The following is a 22,959-nucleotide window of genomic DNA, read 5'->3' as shown; positions in this document are numbered from 1 at the left end:
ACACTGGAATGGAGTAAGAGACAACAGACCAATTTTTATCCTTTTACAGAGAAGGAAAAAAATATTTAATATTTTTGTTGTATAAGGAATAGCGCCTAAGGTAGGTACTTATACTCCTGACCTCAGCCCCACACACTCCCGTTTTAATAAAGCTATAGGACAGAGCAGAGTTGGAATTGAAAAGAAAGGGCAGGAGATACAACAGAGAAACTGAAGGGAGCAGGGGGATGCAAAAAGAATGACAACCATGTGTGTACCACACACCTTTTAGCCCCTGCAGCAAATCAGAATGACGCCCACCAAGTCTCTGCATCAGCGAGCGAGCCTGCCACAGATGCAGGAGAAAACGTTCAATACTAAGGGAGCGACAACAAAGAAATCTCTGGGCCCCAGCCACAGTTGGGCAATCCAGAGGGAAGAGAGGGAGTACCAGATGTCGCTACTTGTGTCACACAAGCTAGAGAAACCCTATCTCTCCCACTGTTGAGGCACACCTACGTCCCACCCACTGCCTTACCATACGGTACCGTCTACTCTTGGAGAGCTGAGACCCTGGCTAGATCCTCCACTCCAGGATAAGGCTGAGCAGTCCTAGTTCTCTAGACTGCTTTTATAAAGATTGGATTAGGGTAGGTGAGAAAAGTGAGAACTGTAATGATTTTAAAAAATAAGGTAGAACCAGAGAAAATATCACAGCTGCCGCCATGTAGCACCAGCAACCAATTCTTGCACTTCTCTTCCCTGTCTCAGTAATCCCCTCTGCAGAAGATTCGGGTAATTGGAACAGCTCTTTCTTCCCTGTAAAGTCTGCTGGTACCAGGTTATAACCTGGACAGTGGAGAGTATCTGCCTTAGGCTCGTTTGTGCAAGAGGGCCACCTTAGGTCTCCTTGAGGACGTTTATCTTGGCGCAGATCTTGAGGGCAGGGCCCAACTTGATGTTCATGGCACTCATAAGATGCTCTTCTTTAAGTAATAAAAGGGCCTGTCCATCAATCTCCTGGGAACGAAACTCCTCTGCAATCTCTTGGCAGCCTGGAAGGAAACGGTGGGAATAAATGTGAAAAGCTATGTGGTGGTACGTACAGAGGACAGGAGGGGGAAATTGAAGGTGAAAAACGGGAATCCAGTAGTGGTTAATCCCAATGTACTCATCCTAAATTCAGGAATATAAAAGTCTGGGGTGGCAAGCTTTGGAAGTAAAATGAAATCCGAGAAACTGGCTATTTAAAAAAGCCAAGAGGAAAGAATAACAAAGCTGTTCAATCACAGAAATAACTTCATTCAACTAGCTTGAGGGAGAAAAGGGAAGGAGCAAGATCATATGTTTTCTTTTACACTAGCAAAACAAAGTTCAGAGCCTTTATGACATCTTTGTTTAAGAGCCCAGGGTTCAGACAAATGGCAAAAAGGGTAAGTTGATTTTCTTTTCTAGAGAAAACCATCCTTTGTCAAGAGTTTATAAACAATCCTGCCTCGAAGAGTGTGGGATAACAGTGGCCCCTACTTTCCTAATCCCATTAGTGGAAACAGTCTTTTATCCATGACAGGTGTCACAAAAATCACATATAAAAAATATGCTTTATCTAAAAATTACTGGTAAGAAATAGAAAAGTGAAAATCAAACACTGCAAGATTGCTGACACAGTAGAGGACAATCAGCCCAAAAGGAAATTAAACCAGGGTGTGTGCAAGTTACTTTGTGTAAATACGAAGAATAGATCCCCTGCCATACCATACTTAAGTGCCTACTGCTTAAAAGTCCATTCTGTTCCCTGTCACAAAGGCCCATGTGGGATAATCTAAAGAAAAGTAAACCTGTATGTGATCTGGGTTCTCCTGGATAAGGCCCTCAATACCTTGTAGAGAAGCGATAAACTCATACACCTCTTCCACACTCCAACGGCTGGGATTGCTGGACAGGAACACAGGGTTGATGCCATGTAATTCTGGCGTCGGTGGCGCCGTATTGGGGTTCCCCAGGTCACGTTCTCCATGCCCAGTTCGCACAGATAAAGGCCCAGGAGATGTTGGAGAGAGTGCTTCATCGTAACTGGAATTATCTGAACCCCGGCTAGAGTCCTCTTGACCCTACGGAGAACAACACAAAGCCATGAGGTCATGAACAGTGTCAGGACATTTCTTTTCTTCGCCCCTTCCCAGCCAACGGGGTTTGGGTTAATACTAGGCACAGAGCAAAAACTAGTATTAGAGTGAAGAAACTGTACTTTGTTGGCAAATGCCCGGAGTCACTAGTCCACCCTCAAGTAACTTCCAAGTATAAACTATCACTTTCTTGATTCACCCCTTCTTCCAACGATCGATCTAGATTTTGTCAAATATAATGTGATATAATGATTAGTGCGGACATGAACCAGTAATCACTTGAGAAGAGACAAGGAGTCACGATCTCTTGGAATCTGGACAAATGCTATCAATACAGAACTCAAGAGTTCTGGTCTCATACTCTTTTATCAGGGCAAAGGAACTGCCTGGCAGGAAAAGAGGAAGGAAGAAGGACCATTTTAAAGGTAGCTGGCCGTGCAACGGAAGCTCACCCGGTGGCGCTTGCCCTGGATCTTGGCACGAGCGATGTCCGAGGAGCTGCGGCGGGGTCCCCGCCGACGAACGCGAGCATAGTTGGCTTCTTGGAACTCTTTCATTTTTTTCCTCTTCAGCCGGAACTGGTGACTACAGCTCACATTATACCTACAGGTCGGGGCATATTCGGAGTGTCGGCAGTGCTAGAGGAGACCGCCGGGCTACCCATGGCTACGTGGGAGTTGGTATTTTAAGAACCGACTTGGGGAAGAACACAAAAGCGAAGACCAGAAGTGTCAGCTATAAGGTGATCCTAGGGAAGGGGCCCGCTATTCGATGGAGGAATTGGTGCTGAAGGTAAGGAAGGGGCAGGTGCCCACAGTACCTCTTAGCGCAGGTCATTGAGCAGAACCTCTTGGAGCCTCGAAACTGCTCAGCAGGAGCATACTTCCCGCAGTACTCACACTTCAGGAGGTTCGCCTTCTTATCTAGCTCTGGAAAATAACGCATCCCTTGGGAGCCTATTGCTGATCCCGCTGCTGCTCAGGCCATCATTAGGCCCACAGCTGGCTAATTACTTTCAGGGTTTGCCCCTCAAGACCTACACAATCTAATTCGGAATCCCTAAAACAAAGTTCAAAATCCAAAACCATAAAGACACATCCTTCAGGAACATCATGGCCTTCCTGACTTAAACCAGCCCAGTTTCCATCTTCAGTGACTAACTTGATCCCAATTTATACTCTCAGGTTGCCAACAAAACTGCATTTTAGAATAGGAGAGAGGAACTAATTACTAACTAAAAAGATGTTGGATCCCTCTCCCAACACAAGTTTACAAAAGCAGTGGGAGTAATATAAACTGGAGTCCTTAATATAGATGATAAAACCTAGAATGAGAAATGGAAATTTAGAAATATCCTATTTTACATCACCTTTTGAAAAATACATACTTAAGAGTAAATAATTCAAGAGGTTAGCTTGATAAAATTACCCTAATTCTATAGGGAACTCCTTTTGTGTGATTCTATACATTTTGATATTTAATATCAAAATGTTCCTGCATGTGGCTGGACTTCATACAACTCCCACTTTAAATAATTACTATTTAACAATGAGTGCTCAAACACATCTATCTCCCTGAGCCTCCTTCCCCAGATGGGTCTCTAAATAAATACTTACCAGCAGATGGGCTGTCCCCTCCCAAGGGGCCCCCTGACTGATTCTCATTCAGCCCTGTAGGCAGGCCAGTCTGTAGTGGCTTCTCAGACTCTTTCAGTAACTGAGAACAACCCACCTGTGCCAGAAAAAGTTTACAGTTAAGTTAGCCTAGTTCCTTTCTGCTTCTCTATAACTTTCCCCAGTATTTCTCACTGCCATGTCTTTGCCTGGTTCTCAGAGTTAATGGCCACGTCTGGTTTAGAAAAACATTTCTCAACATGGCAATCAAGAGGCCCTACCTGGCTCTTTTCAGATAAGCCACTGGAAAACATGTTCTTAACTTGGCACCCTAGCTTGTCCTTTTCCTTCCAAAGTTGCAGACACCTGCATTCTAGGCCTAGTTCTGCAACTCCTGGTATCTAGAAAAGTCCCTTAACTTCTCTACCACAAATTTCTTCATTATGAGACAGCCTAGTTTGTGTAACTAAACATTACAGCTTCTTCCTTCTCTTCTCCTCTTCCCAACATTTGCATTTGTTGGTCTACACATACTGTTTCCTTTCCCCCTTCCCTTCCTCCTCCACAATTAACTATACAAACAATAGAATTAAACCATTCTCCAATAATTAAATAGTTCTGAGATTTGATTTTAGTGAACTTTGGAAAGATAATAATCAGATCAAGTCCCCACTTGAAAGTCCCACCTTATGGCCCTGCCCTCACCGGGAAAGGCTCTGCTCCTTCCTGGATAACGAAGCCTTCAATGATGTGGGTGAGAATCTGGGGCTTCACGATGGCCTGTGGGGGTTTTGAGTCACCCATTTGTCTGGACACCATGGCTAGTGTAGGGGGGGGTGCAGCTGGGGCAGGAGCCAAGGCTACTAGTTCACTGCTTGGAGTACTAGCATTCACACCAGTCACCGGTTCAGCTTTCTCTGGAACAGATTAAGGAACAGATAAGAGGATGACGTAACTGATCCATCTATTAGCCAAGCCAGTCTGATCTTCCACAATAATACATGTTCACCTTTGATCATTCACCCTGGAGTCCCTGTTTTTGGATCTACCCATTGGTCCACCAAGTTCAGGGTCATCTTCTACAGAACCAGATTTAGCTCTGAGCTCACTCAGAACAGTTCTCTAATCTCTGCACTCAAATCACACTGCAGAAGTCAGTTACCTCCAAGACTGCTCTTCTCCTCCATGGCCTTTGGGCTTTCGGCTACTGGAGATGCCTTGGCAGGAAGCATTGAACCCAATGTGGAGACATCATCTCTCTCCTCCTCAGACTCTGCCTTGCGTTTGACAGCCAATGTCTGGGGTTTGCTCTATACAATGAAAAACAGGAAAGAAACCAAGATGTATGAATGAAGGACATAAGGAACCTCAATGACCACCATACTATTAGTGAAAATGTTCTTGGTTCCAGATTACCCAATCTGCATACTTCCCATGGTACACTAGAATTCCCGGTCATTCCCAAGAAGTGTATCTTCTACATCAGGACAAAAGAAAATGTCACATTTAGTCCTGACCTACACCTCAGGATTCTAGTTCATTATGGCTCCACCGAGAACCACCGTTTTTCTAAAGACCAACTTAAGTGAGTAAGGCTATCTTGACCTAATTTAGTACAGATCCAAAAACCCAGAATGATTTCAGGAGCAAATCAAGCAGTGTGAAGTACAGATTATTATACACGGTAATGTCTTTCCTACAAAAGGAACAAATAAATACCAGTGTCTTAACCTTCCATCAATGCCTCTCTTACAAAAGGACAAACCATATCTTTTAAGTGTTACAGTTTGTAACAGATCGTTGTTACAGATGAAACAATATGATTCACAGAGCAGTTGGTGCAATACCATATTCACCTGCCATGCTCACTCACCCACACATATTATCTATTTGTTATGGACTAAATGTTTGCGGTTCCCCTCCCCCACCCAATTCCTAAGTCCTAACCCCAGTATGGCTGTATTTGGAGATGGGGCTTCTAAGGAAGTAATGATAAGTATCAGTATCTCAACCTTCCGAACTCATTACTCCCCTCCTAAGTTAAGCTCCACTGAGCCCCAGGTCCACTCAAGACCTCACTCACCGGCAGGTGCACAGACTGCATGTAGAAGGCAGCAGGTACCTGGGCCACAACAGGTGAGGAGGTGGTAGCCCCACCCTTTACCACATGCGCTGTCCCCTGCACAGGAGCGAGGCTCATCCCAGACGCCAGCGTGGGAGGGCACTCTTGCAGGGCCCCGGCAGCCTGGGATGAAGGTGGCGAGGAGGCCAAATGGGCCTGACTGGGCTGCACTGTATTGGGCATGCCCCGGGAAGTAGGGACAGCAGCGGCCAGCTGTGCCAACCCCAGAGCCTGTGCCTGGGCCGTCCCAGGCTGCCGGGTGCCCACCACTTGCACAGGGATATGGGGTGGTGGTTGCTGGGTAGCTGACATCTTAGCAGCGCCTAACTGAGGAGGCTTGATAGGTGCTACAGGTGGTTTGGACTGGATGGGGATGGGTGGCTTGGGGGTTGGGTCAGGTGGGAGGGACAAGGGTGAAGACTGAAGCATGGGTTGAACAACCAGGGTCTGGGCTTGCTGCTGGGACTGGGAAGGAGGGACCTGCTGAGTAGGTGGGACCTGCGGTGGCTGAGGGGCAGTGAGGGTGGCAGCTGGCGGCGGGGGCGGGGGCGGCGGCTGCTGCTGCTGCTGCTGCTGCTGGGCCAGCTGGAGGTGTGTGGCTGTGTGGAGGAGCTGGGACTGCCGGTGCTGGAACTGCTGCTGGTGATGGATGGCGATCTGCTGCTGGATCACCACCTGTTTCTGCTGGAGGTGGATCTGCTGCTGTTGCTGAATCAGGGAGTGGGGCTGGATCTGCGTGTAGGTGGCTACAGCGGGGCGCCCCGAGCGGAACAAAGAAGAGCGGAAAATTATCATCGTTACAAATTGAAAGGGAAATCACCTTTCCAAGGTGCACTTGGCTCTGGGATCACACAGTGAAGGGAAATCGAACCTGGCGGACCCAAGAGATAATTTCATTCACACTCTTGCCTCTGAGTCAGACATAACCAAGTCTCTCTCCATAGTGAAGCACCTCCAGGGAAGAAGTCCCTTGCCCAATCATTTCACGGTCCTTGGTAATTTCTTGCAGCTATCTAACTTTTATTTTCTTTGCTACACTAAATCCTGATCGTTTGACCCAGCAAAGGAGAATGGCTGGCCCATCTCCTGTATGATTAGACTGAGTTCTTCAAGGGTTGAGTCCTTGCTCTATTCATTTTTACATCCCTAGAACCCAGCCCCATGCCCGGCACATGGTAAAGACTCAATGGTCACTGAGAGAATTAATGTCCACAAAGGTAAAGATTCCAACATCCTCCCACGAATGCCTGGTTTTTCAGACTCATCAGTTTGGTCACCACCTACAAGAAGGCATAAGAGTCAGTGGCTGCAGGCCCAGCCTTTATGCAGTTTCCTCCACTGCAGGTGAAGCAAAGACACACCAGTCTCCCAGATCGCCCAGAGAGCACATGTGACATGAAAACACTTTGGAAACAGAGTGCTTGGGTATGTAAATACTAGGTGGTAGTAGTACAGCTGGTGATTAACTCTTAACTTTTTTGTAAGCAAATCATCCAAACAGAGCAACAACAGAAGTGCCGGAAACAAGGCAGGTAAAAATAAACATTACCAAGTGAGGTATGCACATCTAACTATACCGAACCACATTCTAAAAGCAACTATAAACCATTTGAGGTTATTATTATTTATTCCTTTTTTTATCCTTATCCTTGATACAGATGATCACAAGTTAACTATACTAACTAACCGTTTGCTAGTCCTGAGTGCTCTAAGGCACTTAGACCATCTCCACTCTACCCTGGTCCAACTAATCATCATTAAACAGAGTAAGGAGAGAAGTCATCCCTTGCACTAAATCGTAAACTCCATGGGGACAAGGAATCTGTTGTTCAAACATGCATCCCCAAATAATACATTATATGTTAATAACTTAAAAAAAAAAAAAAAAGATGCATCCCTAACACCTCCTACAGCACAGTAGGCAATACCCAGTAAGAACTGGATAAATGAATGGGTGGGATGGATAAACTGACAAACTCAGGGCCTAAGAAGGGGACAAAGCAATTTGTACAGATTGCTGCCTTGTGGAACAGAGATCTACTTCTGCTACCTGTCCTACTCTCTCCCTGGACTAATCTGATAAAGGCTGATGTGATTTTTTTTTTCCTTCCACTACTCCAGGACCCAGAGAAGCAGGATAAATGGCAAAGAAAAGTACTCTGAGGATTTCAAACAAGTTCTGAGAGAATGACATTGTGAGAGGTGAGAGCTTACCTGAGCTAATAAGGGTCTGGCTGGGAGCAGGTGTAGCTGTCCGTGTCAGGTTCATGCCCACATTCTGCTGACCAGCCCCATCTGCTTCTGCCTTCTTGGCCGCTGCACTTTCTGCTTCTGTCTGGCTTCCCTGACTCACAGTCACTGTTTGGGCTGCAGGCAAGGGCTGCACCACTCCTGTGCCCTTCCTGGGACAGCTCCCACCCCCACCCATTCCTGAGGAAGGCAACGGACCCAAGCCCCCAGGTGCCTGGCCACCACCACCTGGCCCCATGGACCCTGGGATGCTACTCCCACTGCCTGTGCCAGCTTGACTGAGGTTGAGGGACTGGCCTGAGGCCCCAGAGGAAGCCTGAGCCACAGCGAGGGCCTGGCTAGAGGCCTGGGAGAGGCTAGAGACAGGGGAGGCTCCAGGAGGAATGGCCTTCTGAGTAGAGCCTTGCATTTGGGGTCCTTGGGCTGAGGCCTGTTGGTTCCTCACTGCCAAATTCTGCACCTGAAAGATAAGAAGAAAAAGATATATTGAGAAGAGGGGAACAGGAAGCATGAAGGTCAAAGACTTCTGTGACCGATTCAGAAGCAGTGAAGACAGCTACAGATATTCCCAGCCCCCTTCAAAACTTGTCCCCTTACCTGTACAATTACATACATTGAAGTCCTTCCAGTCACCCGGGGAGGGACTCTTGAATCCTACTTGATTTTTAATCTCCTTCATTCACTATCAAATCTATCAGCAAGTTCGCTCATTTATTCCTTCGAAATGTCTCAAATTTTCCTTTCTTCTGTTTATTCATTCAACATTGACCAAATACCCTACTATGTTTCCGGTAGTACACTGGATACTGGAAATGCAGGGACGAAAGACAATGTCCCTGCTCTTAATAATGAGTACTTTCTACCAGAAAAGACAGACACGAAAATCACCAATAAACCTGTCATACTATACAGAGATCTGCACAAAGTGCCATGGGAGCACAGAGGAGGAAGACAGACTCAGCCCGGGGAGACTGGGGAAAACTTCCTGAAAGTCTTTTGTTTCATCTGAGACTCCATGGGTGAGAGGGAAAGTGAAGTTTGAAGACACAGGTAACAACACTTGGAAGACCATCGAGTGAAGAAAGAGCAGAGCATTTTTGGAAATTATAAATATTTCATTATGTTTGGGGTGAGTTAGAGGGAGTGGCAAGAAATGAAGCTAGGAAGACAGGCTGAGGCCGGGGAGATAGAACCATGCCAGATCGGGAAGGGCTCAGTATGTTCAAATGAGGAAGAGAAAGTCTGTCTTCCCCACTGTTGTATTTCCAGCATCTAGCACAGTGCCTGATAGAGTAAGTACTCCGAAATATGAAGAGAAGACTGATGAGCACTTCAAATGACAGGAAGCCACTGAAGACTATTAATCAGAATAAAGATCATCAACACTACAGCTGAAACCATTCTTTTAAACACTGCTGACAGAAGTGTAAATCAGTAAAACTGCTTTGAAAACTGTTTGGCATCCTATCCTAAAGCTGAACATTCACACACCCTCTGATCCAGGGATTCTGCAGGAGCAACTCTTGCTCCTATAGCAACAGGAGGCATGTGTAGGGAAGTCCACAGCAGCACTATTCAGTTAATGGAAGTCTGGAAGCAACCCAAATGGCCATTATCAGAAGAGAAGATGAATGAACCACAGTATATTCACATGGTTCAATACTACAGAGAAATCGAAATTAACAAAATACAACGACATGCAACAATACAGATGGATCTTGACAATAAGCTATTAAGAAAGTATTCCCCCCAAATTACATACAGCACAAAGACCTTCTACACTTAAATATATATATATATATATAAAATGTGTGTATGTGTGTGTGTGTATAAAATATATAGAACATATGGTATCTGGAATTTACTTCTAAATAATCCACAGTGGAGGGAAATGGCCTGGAGAGAAAGGCTGTGTGTTGATAAATATTGCAGCTGGTTAGCAGGTGTGCAGAGATTCATGTATTTTTCTATTTTTGCATAAGTTTGAAATTTTCCATAATAAGAAGTACTTTTGAAAAACCCATGTAAACACAATAAAACTATAGAAAAAGGGACACAGGGCAGGATGAACCTAGGAATCAGAACCATTGTTACCATAGGTAGGGGCAGGCAGTGGGTGGAGCTGGGGAATGCTTATTACATCATTAAAACATAGTAAGTAAATAAGATTGGGCCATGATTGGACCACTGCTGAGAGGTATCATGAACCAAGGATTATGACTTATCAAACTCGGCACACCAGAAATACCATTTAAAATAACGTTAGGAACAACATGTATTTTCTTATTGAAAAACTTATTCTGAGGATAATATGGAAGACGCTTAGAGGTAGACAAGGCTGAAGTCAAGAGACCAATTAGAAAACTAGAAGAGTAATGCAGGTGAAAAATACAAGGAACCTGAGTTCAGGCGAGCAGTAAAGAGGTGAGAGCTTTTGAGAGAGCTTTACAGGACTTTACAGGAATTACCAGGATGGGGTGTTGGGGCACTTAATGTGATACGACAATTATATAGTTTGTTTCCAATCAGCTTTCCATAATGACTACTCAAAACTTTCCTAGTCTCCCAATATACCTCAGAACCACTTGCTCTTCCCCCTCTTCCTCATCACCCCTGCAGAGATGATAAAATCACTATGTGAGCAGTTCCATCACCAAATCTATAATCCCCTTCATGAATCCCCACCACCACATTTTCCCTGCTCTCCCCTCAATCAGCCCTCCTATCAAATCCTTCTCCACACTCAGGGCCTCAGCTCTCCTCCTTCTCAAGGAGCTTGTGCTATCAATTCCTTCCTGTCTCTTCAACCTCCCCTCTAAGGCACCCTCCGATCACACCTGAACCCCACTTCCCCAACCCCAGCTTCATCCCCCCTTCCTTTGATTGCTAAACTGGTAATAATTGTTTACATTCACTGCATCTATTCTCACTATCCAGCCATTCCTCAGGTGATACTAGTTTGGCTTCAACCCCCCCACACCCCCAAACTCCACTGAAATGGTTCTCTGTCCATATTGGTAACTCTTTCTTGTCCTACTACATTTGACAGAGGACTCCCTGCCACTTCTAACGTTCTGCTCCCTTGTCTTCATGATGCTACACAATCCAGATTTTCCTGTTTCACCTTCTACTCCCTCTGCCATTTCATCAGCCTCTACTGACCTTGAGCTGTTCTATTTTCTAAGGAGCAGTCCTAACCCTCAGGGTTCCATTTCTCATACCAATCCGTACCTTTCCCTAAGCAATGCCATATGCTCTCTTGACTTCCATTATCCTGTGTCTACTCTTGAATGTTTATTTCCATGCAGACCTTCTCTCTATACTCAAGCACCAGCTATCTAAAACTGCTGACCTCATGACCCAGTGACTCACAAGCACATCCAAGACAGCGGTGTACAAAAGTTAACCTCACCAGAAGTTCCACTTCTCCAACAGTCTACCTCTCTAGTCACATTACGCAGTCACCTCACTGCTGTCACATCTCGTCCCTGGCACCTCTCTCAACTGAATCAGCTTTCCTTTTTCAAAGATCTTCTAAGTTTTTTCTCAAATCTATTCATTTCTGTCCACATCCATTGTTACTGCCTAACCCAAACACCATCTTTCCTCTAAATTGTTGTCCCTAGATTCACACTCATTTATTCACACACGCTTCCATTTATTCTCTACAGAGGAGCTAACATAGTCTTTTTTTTTTTTTTTAAGATTTTACTTATTTATTTGACAGAGAAAGAGACAGTGAGAGAGGGAATGCAAGCAGGGGGAGTGGGAGACGGAAGCAGGCTCCCGGCTGAGCAGAGAGCCCCATGTGGGCTCCATCCCAAGGCCCTGGGATCATGACCTGAGCCGAAAGCAGATGCTCAACCCACTGAGCCACTATGCCCCCAACATAGTCTCTAAACAAACAAATGAACAAGCCTCAAACCCCACCATGTGATTTCCAAATTTAAAATCCTCCCATAATGTCCTATCACCCTTCACATAAAGCCCAAAATCCTAAACACTCTCCCCAATGCCCTGCAAGAAGAAGTCTCTCCTACCTCCCCAGCACCATCTCCATCCCGCTTTGCCAAACTCCAAGCATGCAGGTCTTCTTTCAAGTCCTCAGATATATAAAGCTCCTTCCCTCCTCTTTGGATTCAAGGGGTATTTGGACATAAGGTTTCCATTGCCTTCACCACTCTCTTTCCATGCCTTCACCAGACACCCAATTTAAATGTCACCTCCTCGGGGCGGTCTTCTCAACTTTCACCCCAATCCCAAGGCTGAATAAGGTCTCTTTCTGTGTTTTCAGAGCACTCTGTACTTTCTAATGAAGCAATTGTTAAGCCATTCAGGTGATTTTTGTTTAATGTCTGGTGCTTCAGTGATTTGTCATCTCTAAGTCATTTAATCCTCAACACACTCCAAGGTAGGTATTTAACAACAGCTATTTTATACACAAAGAAACTGGCAAAAAGATGTTAGGCCGTCTTCCTAGGTCACACAGTAAGTCATGGACTTGGAATCAGATTCTTATTTTCAAACACTACTCTGTCCCTTCATATATTGACATTCAAATATCTGATGAGTAAAGAGATGGATAAATCAAAGAACTGGATATGAAACCAGTCTCAACCTCATCCTCTGATCCCGATGCTGTTACCATAGTCTAAAACGAACGTCTGGGGCTCCTGGGTGGCTCCGTGGTTAAAGCCTCTGCCTTCGGCTCAGGTCATGATCCCAGTGTCCTGGGATCGAGCCCCGCATCAGGCTCTCTGCTCAGCAGGGAGCCTGCTTCCTCTTCCTTCTCTGCCTGCCTCTCTGCCTACTTGTGATCTCTGTCTGTCAAATAAATAAAATCTTTAAAAACAACAACAACAACCAAAAAACGAACGTCTTACCCTAGTAACTAAATGAGCCCCAAGAATCTCTTACTAGGTTCCTTAACTCCTCTTTCTTCTCCAGGCACATGTTCCCAGATGATTCTTTCCAAAGTATTGTCCTTATCCTATTAATCTGCTGTTCAATAGCCAGCCATGACCCCTGCTACCTACAAAGTTACTTGGCTTTCATACTTCTCCCTGACAATGACCTTTTCTAACATCAGGTGTGCTGTCTCCACTTTACCCACTCATCCCCAATTCAGTCACATACAAGTCATGGCTTTACACACACTGTTCTCTCTCCAGTTTTCTTCTAACTCCAAATCAAATCCTACCAATCTTTCGAGAAACTGCTCAAGTATCCCAAAAGTCACTGAGCAGGAATGCAGCCAACTCTTCTCTAAACTCATATGTCACTCTGAGTTAGGACCATTTACTTTGTACTCTTTTGGGCACTAAGGTCTTTGTACTTCTTTGTTCTCTAAGATCTTTGAAGACTTGACTTGTCTTTCTTTCCAAGCTTCCCAAGTTTCTAGTATATATCTGAGCACATCAGTAGAAAGAGCTCAACCTCACTATTTACTTGCTAACTGATAAACTAAGAGAATGAAAAAAGTTATTACAAGATCTCAATTTGTATTCCATCATAAGAAGCCAAAACTTCAGGCTCGAAATCCATGTCCATGTTTGGGGGTAAGGCACAGAAAGCAATGGTGAGGAACACTTTCATGGGCACAGAGACCACTGAGAGTCAGCAGCCACAGTAACTCATAAAGAGAAGGACACAAACATCCTTCCTGCGACAGCCTGGTGGGCTTCACATCTACCTAACTGCAGAATTCCCTCAGCCATCCCTCACTAAGAGAGCACTGCAAAGAGAGAGAATTAAGATCCTGAATAAAACTGAGCCACGGAGGTCTAAAAGAATGTAAGGACATCTGCCCTGGATTGAGAATAAGGCTTCCCAGGTCCACAGGGCTGTTTTCAGTCAACTCCACCTCCCTTCCTAACTCAGATAACTCAAAAGTTTCAAGAAATTCGAGTGCTATGGAAATGAAGAAAAGGGGAGAAAAAATAAGAACCCTGAGATGTCGTCATGGGGTAGCAGGGTAGGCCCTGGTCTGTGGTGGTTCCCTTCATCCTCCCCAGTGCCCATCCGCAGGTCAAGTGGTTGCCACTGACCTGATCTGCATCTGTATGAACTCCCGGAGATGGAGCAGATGGCACCTCCTGCTGGACTGCAGCCACCGCCCCGTTAGGCATCAGGATGAGTTGGGAGGCTAGAGGCACATTCCGGCCCAGGGTCCGGTTTACCTGCAATAGGTTTCCCAGCTGTGGCTGGCAAGGAGAGGAGGAAGAGGAAGAGCAAAGGAAAGAGAACAAGAGAAGAAGAAAGACAGAAGAAATGGAAGGGAAGGACCACAAGACAAAATAAACAGAAGATACGAAACTGCTAAGCCCTGCCCCTTTCCACACCAACCCAGGAGACCCTTATTCTCCATATGCAATGAATCATCCAGAAGGAAACTTAGAATGTATATAAAACTATAGATTGATATCAAAGAGTCAAACATCAAAGAAGTTGAGACAATGAGGATTTTAGAGCAAGTATTTATGCATAGTAAGTAGATAGGCTAAGAGATAACACTTAGAATTTGGGTACTCGAGCCACAGGTTTAAAGATTAGATTATATGTGACACTACTTCAGTCAAAAAGACTAAGGCAAACACCTTCTCACTTAGGATCTCAATGCAATCTGCAGGCTACCTGTGAATACCAAGCACCACTTCTAGAGATAGGTAAGGCCTAGAAAGTCCATCAGCGTATCTTACCATATTTGGGCAACCATATTTATATCAAACAGCTTTCACTCAAGTCTGCCAGGGGCAGAACAATTATGCCTCTGGAACAATGGCGGTTGTGTCTGTGGCTTACCCGTAGATACATCTGGGCCTGGGACTGGTTGAGAGGTGGGGAGGTGGTGTTCCCCAGTAGCACAGATTGGGTCAAAGTGGTAGCACTGGGAGAGCTCACACTCTGCGATCGGCTGATGAGCTGGGCGGCCGACGTGGTGGCCAGATTGATCTGTGTGGTACAGAAAGGAACCAGAACTAAGGATTTTGGAAAGGTAAAAAGAAATGCACATCACTGACAAATGCAGAGGGACACAGTCAAGAACAGAATATCTCATTTTCTTCTTCTTTTTTTAAGAACAGACGATCTCATTTTCAGAGTCAGGGGAAATGAATAATACCTTCCTGACCATAACTGTCATCCTGACTACTGCAGGGTAATACCAAAGTAAAGAAACTAGTCCCTAACCGCTAACCTAACTACTAACATTACTAGCTGAGAGGGAAAAGGAACAAAATGGAACAGACTTCACGCCTCGTTAAAAGGTCCAGAGATGAGTCCCCTTCCTTTTTCATCCCTTCTTCGCCAGGATTTTCTTTCTCCTTTCTTAGACCTCCTCCCTGAGACTCCGATATAGGCTCAGGTCAGTTGTTTCCCTTTTACTAATATTGTCTACGTAAGAGCAATCATCATCATTCACGGCTCAATACACAAGGATGTTTCACCCAGAGACCCAGGGAAGGAAGCATCTCAGTGGGGAGACCCAGTACTACTCACTGAGGCCTGGGTGGTGGTAGTCTGCTGCTGGGCAGTGCTGGTGTTTGGGGAGCTGGCCTGCCGACTGGCAGCAATCGTGGCCTGTTAGAGGGGAAAGGAAACAAGAAAGGGCAGAGACAATGGAGGAAAAGACTGAATCTTGGAATCACAGGCACAAAATGTAATAGAGAGTTCAGATAAAAAGCCAGAGGCTCTACTATGGAACAAGGAAAAGTATATTCACTAATTCCAAAACCCTCACATTACCACATATGCCAGCCTAATAACTCCCACATAACCCTTCTGGGGCAATCAGGTACTCTGCCCCCCTCCTCCCACTTTCTTTTAGGTGGAAGAAGAACCTTTGATCAGATAATAATCATGAGTCACTCATATGTCTAACCCAGGGCTGTCTAAAACAAATACAATGTGAGCCACATAAATAATTTTCTAGTATGCATTTTTAAAAAGTGAAAAGAGGTGCAACTGGGTGGCTCAGTCAGTTAAGCGTCTGCCTTCCGCTCAGGTCATGATCCCAGGGTCCTGGGATCAAGTCCGGCCCTCGGGCTCCCTGCTCAGCATGAAGCCTGCTTCTCTCCCTCTCCCCTCCTGACAAGCTTGTGCTCGCTCTATCTTGCTCTCTTTCTCAATCTCAAATAAATAAAATTTTAAAAAATAAAAAGTAAAAAAGTGAAAAGAAACAGGAGAAATAAACTTTACTCAAGCCAATGTATCTCATTTCAACATACAACCAATAAAAACAAACTATTGAGATAGTTTATATTTTCTCATGCTATGTTTTTGAAATCCAAAATTGTACTATACAGCTCAATATGGACTGGCCACATTTTAAGTGCTCAACAGCTACACGTGACTAATGGCTACCATATTGGACAGTGCAGTTCTGGAACACAGCCATTCTACCTCCTAATTCCTACTGCAACCCCAAAAACTAAGATCCCTTCAGCCTCCTATAGGAGGACAGGAGGTAGAAAAGACTATGATTCTAGCCTGAGTGGCAGGAGGAGTGGAAGCAGTATGCCCCAACCCACCTGTAGTGCCCATCCCCTCCCTCTTGGGCCAGCTAGCTGCTGACCTCTCACCTGCTGGACCGCAGCCAGGCTATGCAGCTGGGCATTGCTGAGCTGCTGCTGGAGCATGAACTGGTGGAAATACTGAGCCGCGTTGGGCTGACGCTGCAGTGCCTGCAGAGCCTAAGAGGAAAAGAGAGGATCAACCCACTTAGAATGAATCACTCCTAATTCCTATTCTATGCAAATGATTGTGATAAGGTGAAAGGGACAATTGGGAAAAAGAAAAACAAAGGGAGATGGGGAATGTGGCTAAATCAACATCTGATTTGCCCATTTTTATATTAGAACTAGTAAGTTCACATAGTCTTCAGAAAGTGGAGAAACAGGGGTGCCTGGGTGGCTCAGTGGGTTAAAGCCTCTGCCTTCGGCTCAGTTCATGATCCCAGGGTTCTGGGATGGAGCCCCATATCGGGTTCTCTGCTCAGCAGGGAGCCTGCTTCCTCCTCTTTCTCTGCCTGCCTCTCTGCCTACTTGTGATCTCTGCCTGTGAAATAAATAAAGTCTTTAAAAAAAAAAAAGTGGAGAAACAATTAATTCTGTTATTCTCTATTCTTGTATATAAAGAAAAGGAATATAAGCAATGTAACTCACATGAACTCTTAATTCCCAAAATGCAATGGAATTCCCAAAATGACATAGCAAGAAAAAGAACTGGGACTAGACAAGTTGAAAATAAACTGGACATCAAATAATATAAAGAGAAGAAGGGGCACCAGGCTGGCTCAGTTGGTAGAGTATGCAACTCTTAGTCTCGGGGTTGTGAGTTCTAGCCCCAGACTGGGCACAGAGCTTACTTAAAAAAAGTAAAAACAGGGGAGCCTGGATGGCTCAGTCAGTTAAGCATTCAACTCTTGTTCTCAGCTCAGGTCTATGATCTCAGGGTCATGAGTTCAAGCCCAAGGTTGGGCTCCAACATGGAGCCTACTTAAAAATAAATGAATGAAAAAAATAAAGACCATATTCTAGGGACACAATTCTAGGGACACAAAAGACCATGTTCTAGGACACAAAGGTGACAGAGCCCCAAGTGGTTGAAAATGATGAAAAATAGAGTAAATAGTTGCTTGTGAAAGATTTTATCAAGTAATATTTTCAAATAACTGGCATGTCAAACACATAAATGTTTATAAAGATGACACTGGTAATGCAGTTTGAGTGTCACCTTTGGGTTATTACTGTATTCTTATTCCGTAATAACCAGAACTATTCTTATTTTGTGCCTAGTTATTCTAGCAACTAAGATATTTTGAGTAAAATGCCCCATTCCCAAGATTTTTTAAAGCATAGGATTTACTATTTGTCTAAAAATAAAACTCCAAGGAGTTTCATACTTCCATTACTCAGGATGATTTACAAGAGAGACCAAAGGTTAAAAACCTGACAATCCATGAAGAGAAACGGTTAGTTAGACTCTAGCTACATGAACTGAATGGTAAAAAAAAAAACCATGATTTGAAGACTGAATCTCATTCTCTGCTTGCTTGAACTGTTGTAAACTCCTAAGATTCTCAGAGTTGGAAGGGACGTTAGTTATCACCTAATCCAACTCTCCCAGTTTGCTGGAAAGGAACAACGAGCGGCTATCTTCCAGCACCAGTGCCCACCTGAAGCCAATATTCACAGATCACAGCCCCTCACACTTGAGCCTCACCTGCACCGCCTGCCGTTCATACAGTGACATCTGAGCTATCTGGGGCCGAGAGCTGCCCCCAGAGCTGGAGCTCCCATTGGTGGAGTTGGAGTTCTGCTCACTCTCAGTCTCCATGATAGTGGTCCAGGGTCTCAAAAGCCGTTGCTCTGACTCAAGACCTAGATGGAAGTAGCGAAGGATTAAAATTCACACCTGATCTCAAACTAATATTTCCTGTTATTTTTCATGTTATCTAATACTCTTCCTCTCTTCCCTCTGTTATCCATGATTCCTTGGGCTTCTTTGACTACCAAATCTGCAATACACACTTATAACCATATGCTTCCTGTACCATCTTTTGAAGCTATCCAGTGTCTCAAAAGAAACCCTTACAGATTCCCTCATGACTATCTATTAAATATCAAGTGGCTAGAATGTAAGACCATAATACTAAGGCTACCTTACATTCCCATAGCATCTGTAACAGTTTAAAATAGTCCCGCTTAAAAGTTACTGTTTTCTCATTTTTATCTGCACCTGCAACATCAGTACCAACATCACCTTAACAATGGCCACCACCAACTGAGAAGCCACCAGGTGCCTCCTCTCGCTGGCCTAGGCTCTTCATCTCCATTACCTCTCATAGTGCTTTAAGGTAAATATGATTGTCCCCATCTTATAATTGTAGAAATGAGGTTTTCTGAGATTAAAGAAGTTATCCTAGTAGGTATCAAGTCTTTACATTAATACGTGATGCTTCCTCAAACCAGGGGGAAAAAAAAAAAAAGCAGTGTCATTTCGTTTGAGTGTTCACTGTCCTCATTTTATGGAGCAGGGGCTCAAGATACAGATATGTTAAATGCATCATGGAAAGTCATAAAACTAGAAGTAGAGGACGCCTGACTGGCTCAGTGGGAAGAGCATGCAAGTCATGATCTTGGGATCATGAGTTCAAGCCCTACACTGGGTGTAGAGATTACTTAAATATAACTTTAAAACAAAACAAAACAAAAACGAGGAGGTAGGAGAGCTAGTCTGCAGCCAAAATAGCTGTCTGATTCCAGCTCAGCTACTAATAAAGACACCGTGGGCACATCACCTTCCCTGCCAGCCCCTCAGTTCCCCCATTTGCAGAAAAGCCTTCGCAACTGAATATATCATTTTAACAAATGACTACCAGGCATTAAACATATTAAATACACAGCAATGAAAGGCTTCAAGAAAGTAAAACTAAACTTTTCACTTTAGTAATCAGAGTTTACTCTCTGCGGTCTACACTAAAATTTGCCAAAAGACATGAAGACATTGCTAGGAACCAAGCAGAGACAGGAGAAAAGAAGCAAGAAGAAATATGCCTCCAAATAACACTAAATGACAGTAAGGGGTTTTGTTCATTCTTCTTTTTTTTTCCTCTTTTGTTGGGCCTAGACACTACCTTCTCTACTCTGGAGGCACGGGGCCACTAGAAATATTAGGTCAGCAAAGCACTGTTTGGTTTAGGAATGTAAACATCAAACCAGAATTTCTGCTAAGGCCTGTCAACAGTTTTATCACAATGGATTTATCATAATGATTACATCCAAAATAAAGTAAATAAAATCAAACCACTTGGCCCTGGAAACAGAGTTGGGGAGATTTCTTATTCAGTTCCCAATATCATCTGATCGCATCATTATCCCCCACATACTCAACCCATCTCTTCAGTTTTATTTAGGTGTAGCAAACGTCACTGCAAACATGGAATATAACCCAAGGAGTACACAGGAGAAATCATATCAGCTTCAACTCTATAGTTATCTTCTCCCACAATATCAAAGCACTAAACAGATACAGACCCATGAATCCTCATTATCAGCATGTGAAGAAAAAAAGTGGGTAAGGATTAGAGGCAGCATGGCATAGTTGTATAGATCAATGGACTTAGTTTACTGTACTCAAAGACATGAGACCCCTTCTTCAGCTAGAGGAGACATTAACTCCTACATTCATAGGTGAAAATGCTAATACTGTAGGACCCCACATCTCCCCCAAAATGGAAGTCTTTTTTTTTTTTTTCAGATTGTGAAATGAAAATAGAGATGGAAAGATACTGGCTTAAGTAATAAAATCAGGAGAAACTGACATCAAAACCAGGAGTCCTAGACCCGAGGCACACAGATCTATTCACTTGTGATCAACGTTGGGACTGCACAATTAAATACAGAAAATGAAAACAACAAAAGGTTTGGGAGGCACAGTGCATTTAAATGTTCAGAATTACATCAGGAGAGAAAGTGTGAGAAGCTGATCCACAGAGGTGCCCACAATCGCTAAACTATTGTCACCCTGAAAGGTAGTATTTGAGTGTGTATGGGCTGGGTTGGGTTCATTGGGTCGGTTTGGGTGGGTAAGGAGCACAGACCTCTAGAAGGCAGATAGAAAAAAATAGTTAAGTGGACCTGCGCCTGGGTCCACTGAGCCAAGAGTTGGAGGAAATAAATTTCCCTAAACCTAAAACTCTGTCTTGTAGAAAGTATGGGACACAGAAGGCGGCAAGAGAAGGGAGTGGGGGGTTGTTGGGGAAGACTGTGCCAAAGAAATGGAAGTGATCTGGAGAACAGGGATAGTAAGCGCCCAGGGGTCCTTGTTGTATACAGAACCTTGATGAAAATGAGGTTCCAAAGAGGAATCAAAGACACCGAGGGGAAGGGGACAGATAGAGTGGAGCCAGGAGTGAACTGACCCAAGTGAGCAGGGAAATGTGCTTACTGATAGCCGGGAGACAAGCAGGAGAGAGACAGACAGGAGTCAAGAATTGGAGACCGAGGGACCAAGCGGACCATAAAAAGCAGGGAGATTACCAGACAGCATGCTTGGATGGGAGGACCAAAGTCAGAGAAGGAAAAATGAATGAGAAAATGAGCAGTCAGAAGCAACTAGAGTGACGGACAGACGGCATTCAGCGCAGCGAAATGAATAGCAAGAAGACTTGGACAGACAGAGCCGAAGGACCGCAGAGCGAAGCGCAGAGGTAGGCAGGGAAAGAAACTGGGGGAGGTACCTGGGGCGTTACAGACGGAGGTGGCTGAAGAAACATCCCCGCGCAGCCAAGCCCCCAGAGGTCCTGCCCCTCCCCAACCCGCGGCCGCCCGGGTACCTTCGCGCCTGGCTCTGCACCCGAGTGCTCCCGGGGGGCGTCCACCTCATGTGCCGGGGTCCCCAGTCGCCGGGCTGGGCGGGGGGCTCGCTCGGCCTCCGCGGCGGACTCCCCTCTCCTCCTCCCCTTCCTGGAGGGGCGGGGGCGCCGAGGGCGGGGTGGGAGGTGCCCGGCGCGGCCGCGGCTCCCCGCCCCTCCCGCCGCTCCGGGTGCGGGCCCGGCCGCGGCTCTGCCAGGCCTCCGGGGCTCTCTCCGGGCCTGTCACTTCCTGCCGGGCCGAGAGGGTGGGGGCTGCGGGCCGGGGGCTGCGGGCCGGGCTGGAGGAGGGGGCTGGCGGGGAGGTGCTTCCGGGGCAGCTGGACCCCTCCCCCGTCCCTCCCCTCCCCTCGGCGCCCTCCTCCCCGTCCTCCCTCCCGCGCGTCCCTCGTTTCCTGCCGGCGCCCGTTGCCATGACGACGCCGCTCCCGGGCCTCTGCGCTCCAGGCCCCCGGGTTGGTTTTTTGTTGTTTCCCCCCCCCCCCCCTCGCTCTCTTTCTCCTCTTTTTTTCCCTTCTTTCTCTCCGAGTTCTGCTCCCCGGTTGGAGGAACGAAACTGAGAAAGTGCTGGCCTCTAGTGGGGACCTCGCTCTCACCAAGGAGATGGGAGAAGGGAGGGAAGTGACGTGAAAAGGGGGGGAAAAAGGAGGTATTTTCTGGAGCTTCTGGGAATAAGGGATAGAAAGAAAGGATCAAAGGGACGATCAAGCAGAGAGGGAGAAAGCGAAGCCACAACCCTAAGAGAAACGACAGACTGGGAAAGGGAATTAAGCCGAGGAAAGGAGAGAACGGGGGCGGGGGGAAAAAAGGGAGAGAACGGGGGGAAAAAAAAAAGACTGAGGAATTGGAGAGAGAATGCTGATTGTTTAATCCCTCACCTCAACTCCGAGAAGGCGGGAAAGAAGGCTGCTCAGAAACTGAACCCATTAGGAGTTGACGTTCATTTAAAAGCAGCCACTCAATAAGACTTGCTTTGAATAACACATTTAAGTCGGTAGTTTCAGGGATTTTATGTACGTGTGTGTTCTTAGATTTAAATGTGTATGTAAAAGAGAACGACAAAAATAAGGGAAGAGGTATAAAGAGAACAGAACAATGGAGCTGTATTTGGGGATGCTAAACACTGGATGAGGCAGTAGCCTTTGTCATTTTATTTACGATAGCAGTTTGTCAGTTTTTAATTCTCCTAGTCTTGAGAATATTCAGTAAATATTCGCAGAGCACCTAGGATGTGTCGCCTCCTGATTTGGAAGCTTGGATTACTTCGGTGCACAGAACAAAGATAACTGCCCTCCTTTACCTTTACAGAAGGCTGGGGGACTCCTCGTGGACTAGTAACTGAGGCTGGTGCTTTTCTGGTGTCCTCTTAATCCAGTAACTATTTTTTACGTCATATTTTTTTCTAAAGTCTGTTTTCGTCAGTTATTTTCTCTTAATTCTCTCCTTTAAAAGCCAATGCATGCTTTGTTTTTAGAGGAAAAAAATAGGAGTTTTCTC

At 45.3% G+C, this 22,959-nt stretch overlaps 1 protein-coding gene and 1 long non-coding RNA gene across 4 annotated transcripts; one reads left to right on the top strand and one right to left on the bottom strand.

The window, feature by feature from the left end:
• Positions 1-34: 34 nt before the first annotated feature.
• LOC111141964 (polyhomeotic homolog 1) lies at positions 35-21,486 on the bottom strand. Of its 3 annotated transcripts, none has more exons than XM_022494849.1 (15): positions 21,427-21,486; positions 18,312-18,469; positions 16,670-16,780; positions 15,588-15,668; positions 14,892-15,041; positions 14,138-14,293; positions 8,055-8,550; positions 5,802-6,586; positions 4,881-5,028; positions 4,424-4,635; positions 3,722-3,836; positions 2,926-3,034; positions 2,558-2,708; positions 1,859-2,090; positions 35-1,034 (listed from the first exon to the last, which is right to left on the bottom strand). In XM_022494849.1, exons 2-15 carry the CDS (start codon positions 18,423-18,425, stop codon positions 880-882), a joined length of 3,015 nt encoding a protein of 1,004 aa, XP_022350557.1. In that variant the 5' UTR covers positions 18,426-18,469; positions 21,427-21,486; the 3' UTR covers positions 35-879. The 3 variants fall into 3 exon arrangements, with proteins under 3 accessions (XP_022350557.1, XP_022350558.1, XP_022350560.1); XM_022494850.1 differs by having other exon boundaries at positions 14,138-14,269; XM_022494852.1 differs by lacking the exon at positions 14,138-14,293.
• On the top strand, positions 6,599-9,203 carry LOC111141966. Its single transcript, XR_002640231.1, has 3 exons — positions 6,599-7,265; positions 7,962-8,042; positions 9,003-9,203. It is a non-coding gene; the product is annotated as an uncharacterized LOC111141966 (long non-coding RNA).
• Positions 21,487-22,959: the final 1,473 nt, after the last annotated feature.

Source organism: Enhydra lutris, unplaced genomic scaffold (genome assembly GCF_002288905.1).
Source record: "Enhydra lutris kenyoni isolate GAN:26980312 unplaced genomic scaffold, ASM228890v2 scaffoldscaffold7, whole genome shotgun sequence".
NCBI lineage: Eukaryota > Metazoa > Chordata > Mammalia > Carnivora > Mustelidae > Enhydra > Enhydra lutris.
The sequence above is the reverse complement of the archived record's forward strand: the minus strand, read 5'-3'. Positions and strand labels throughout refer to the sequence as shown.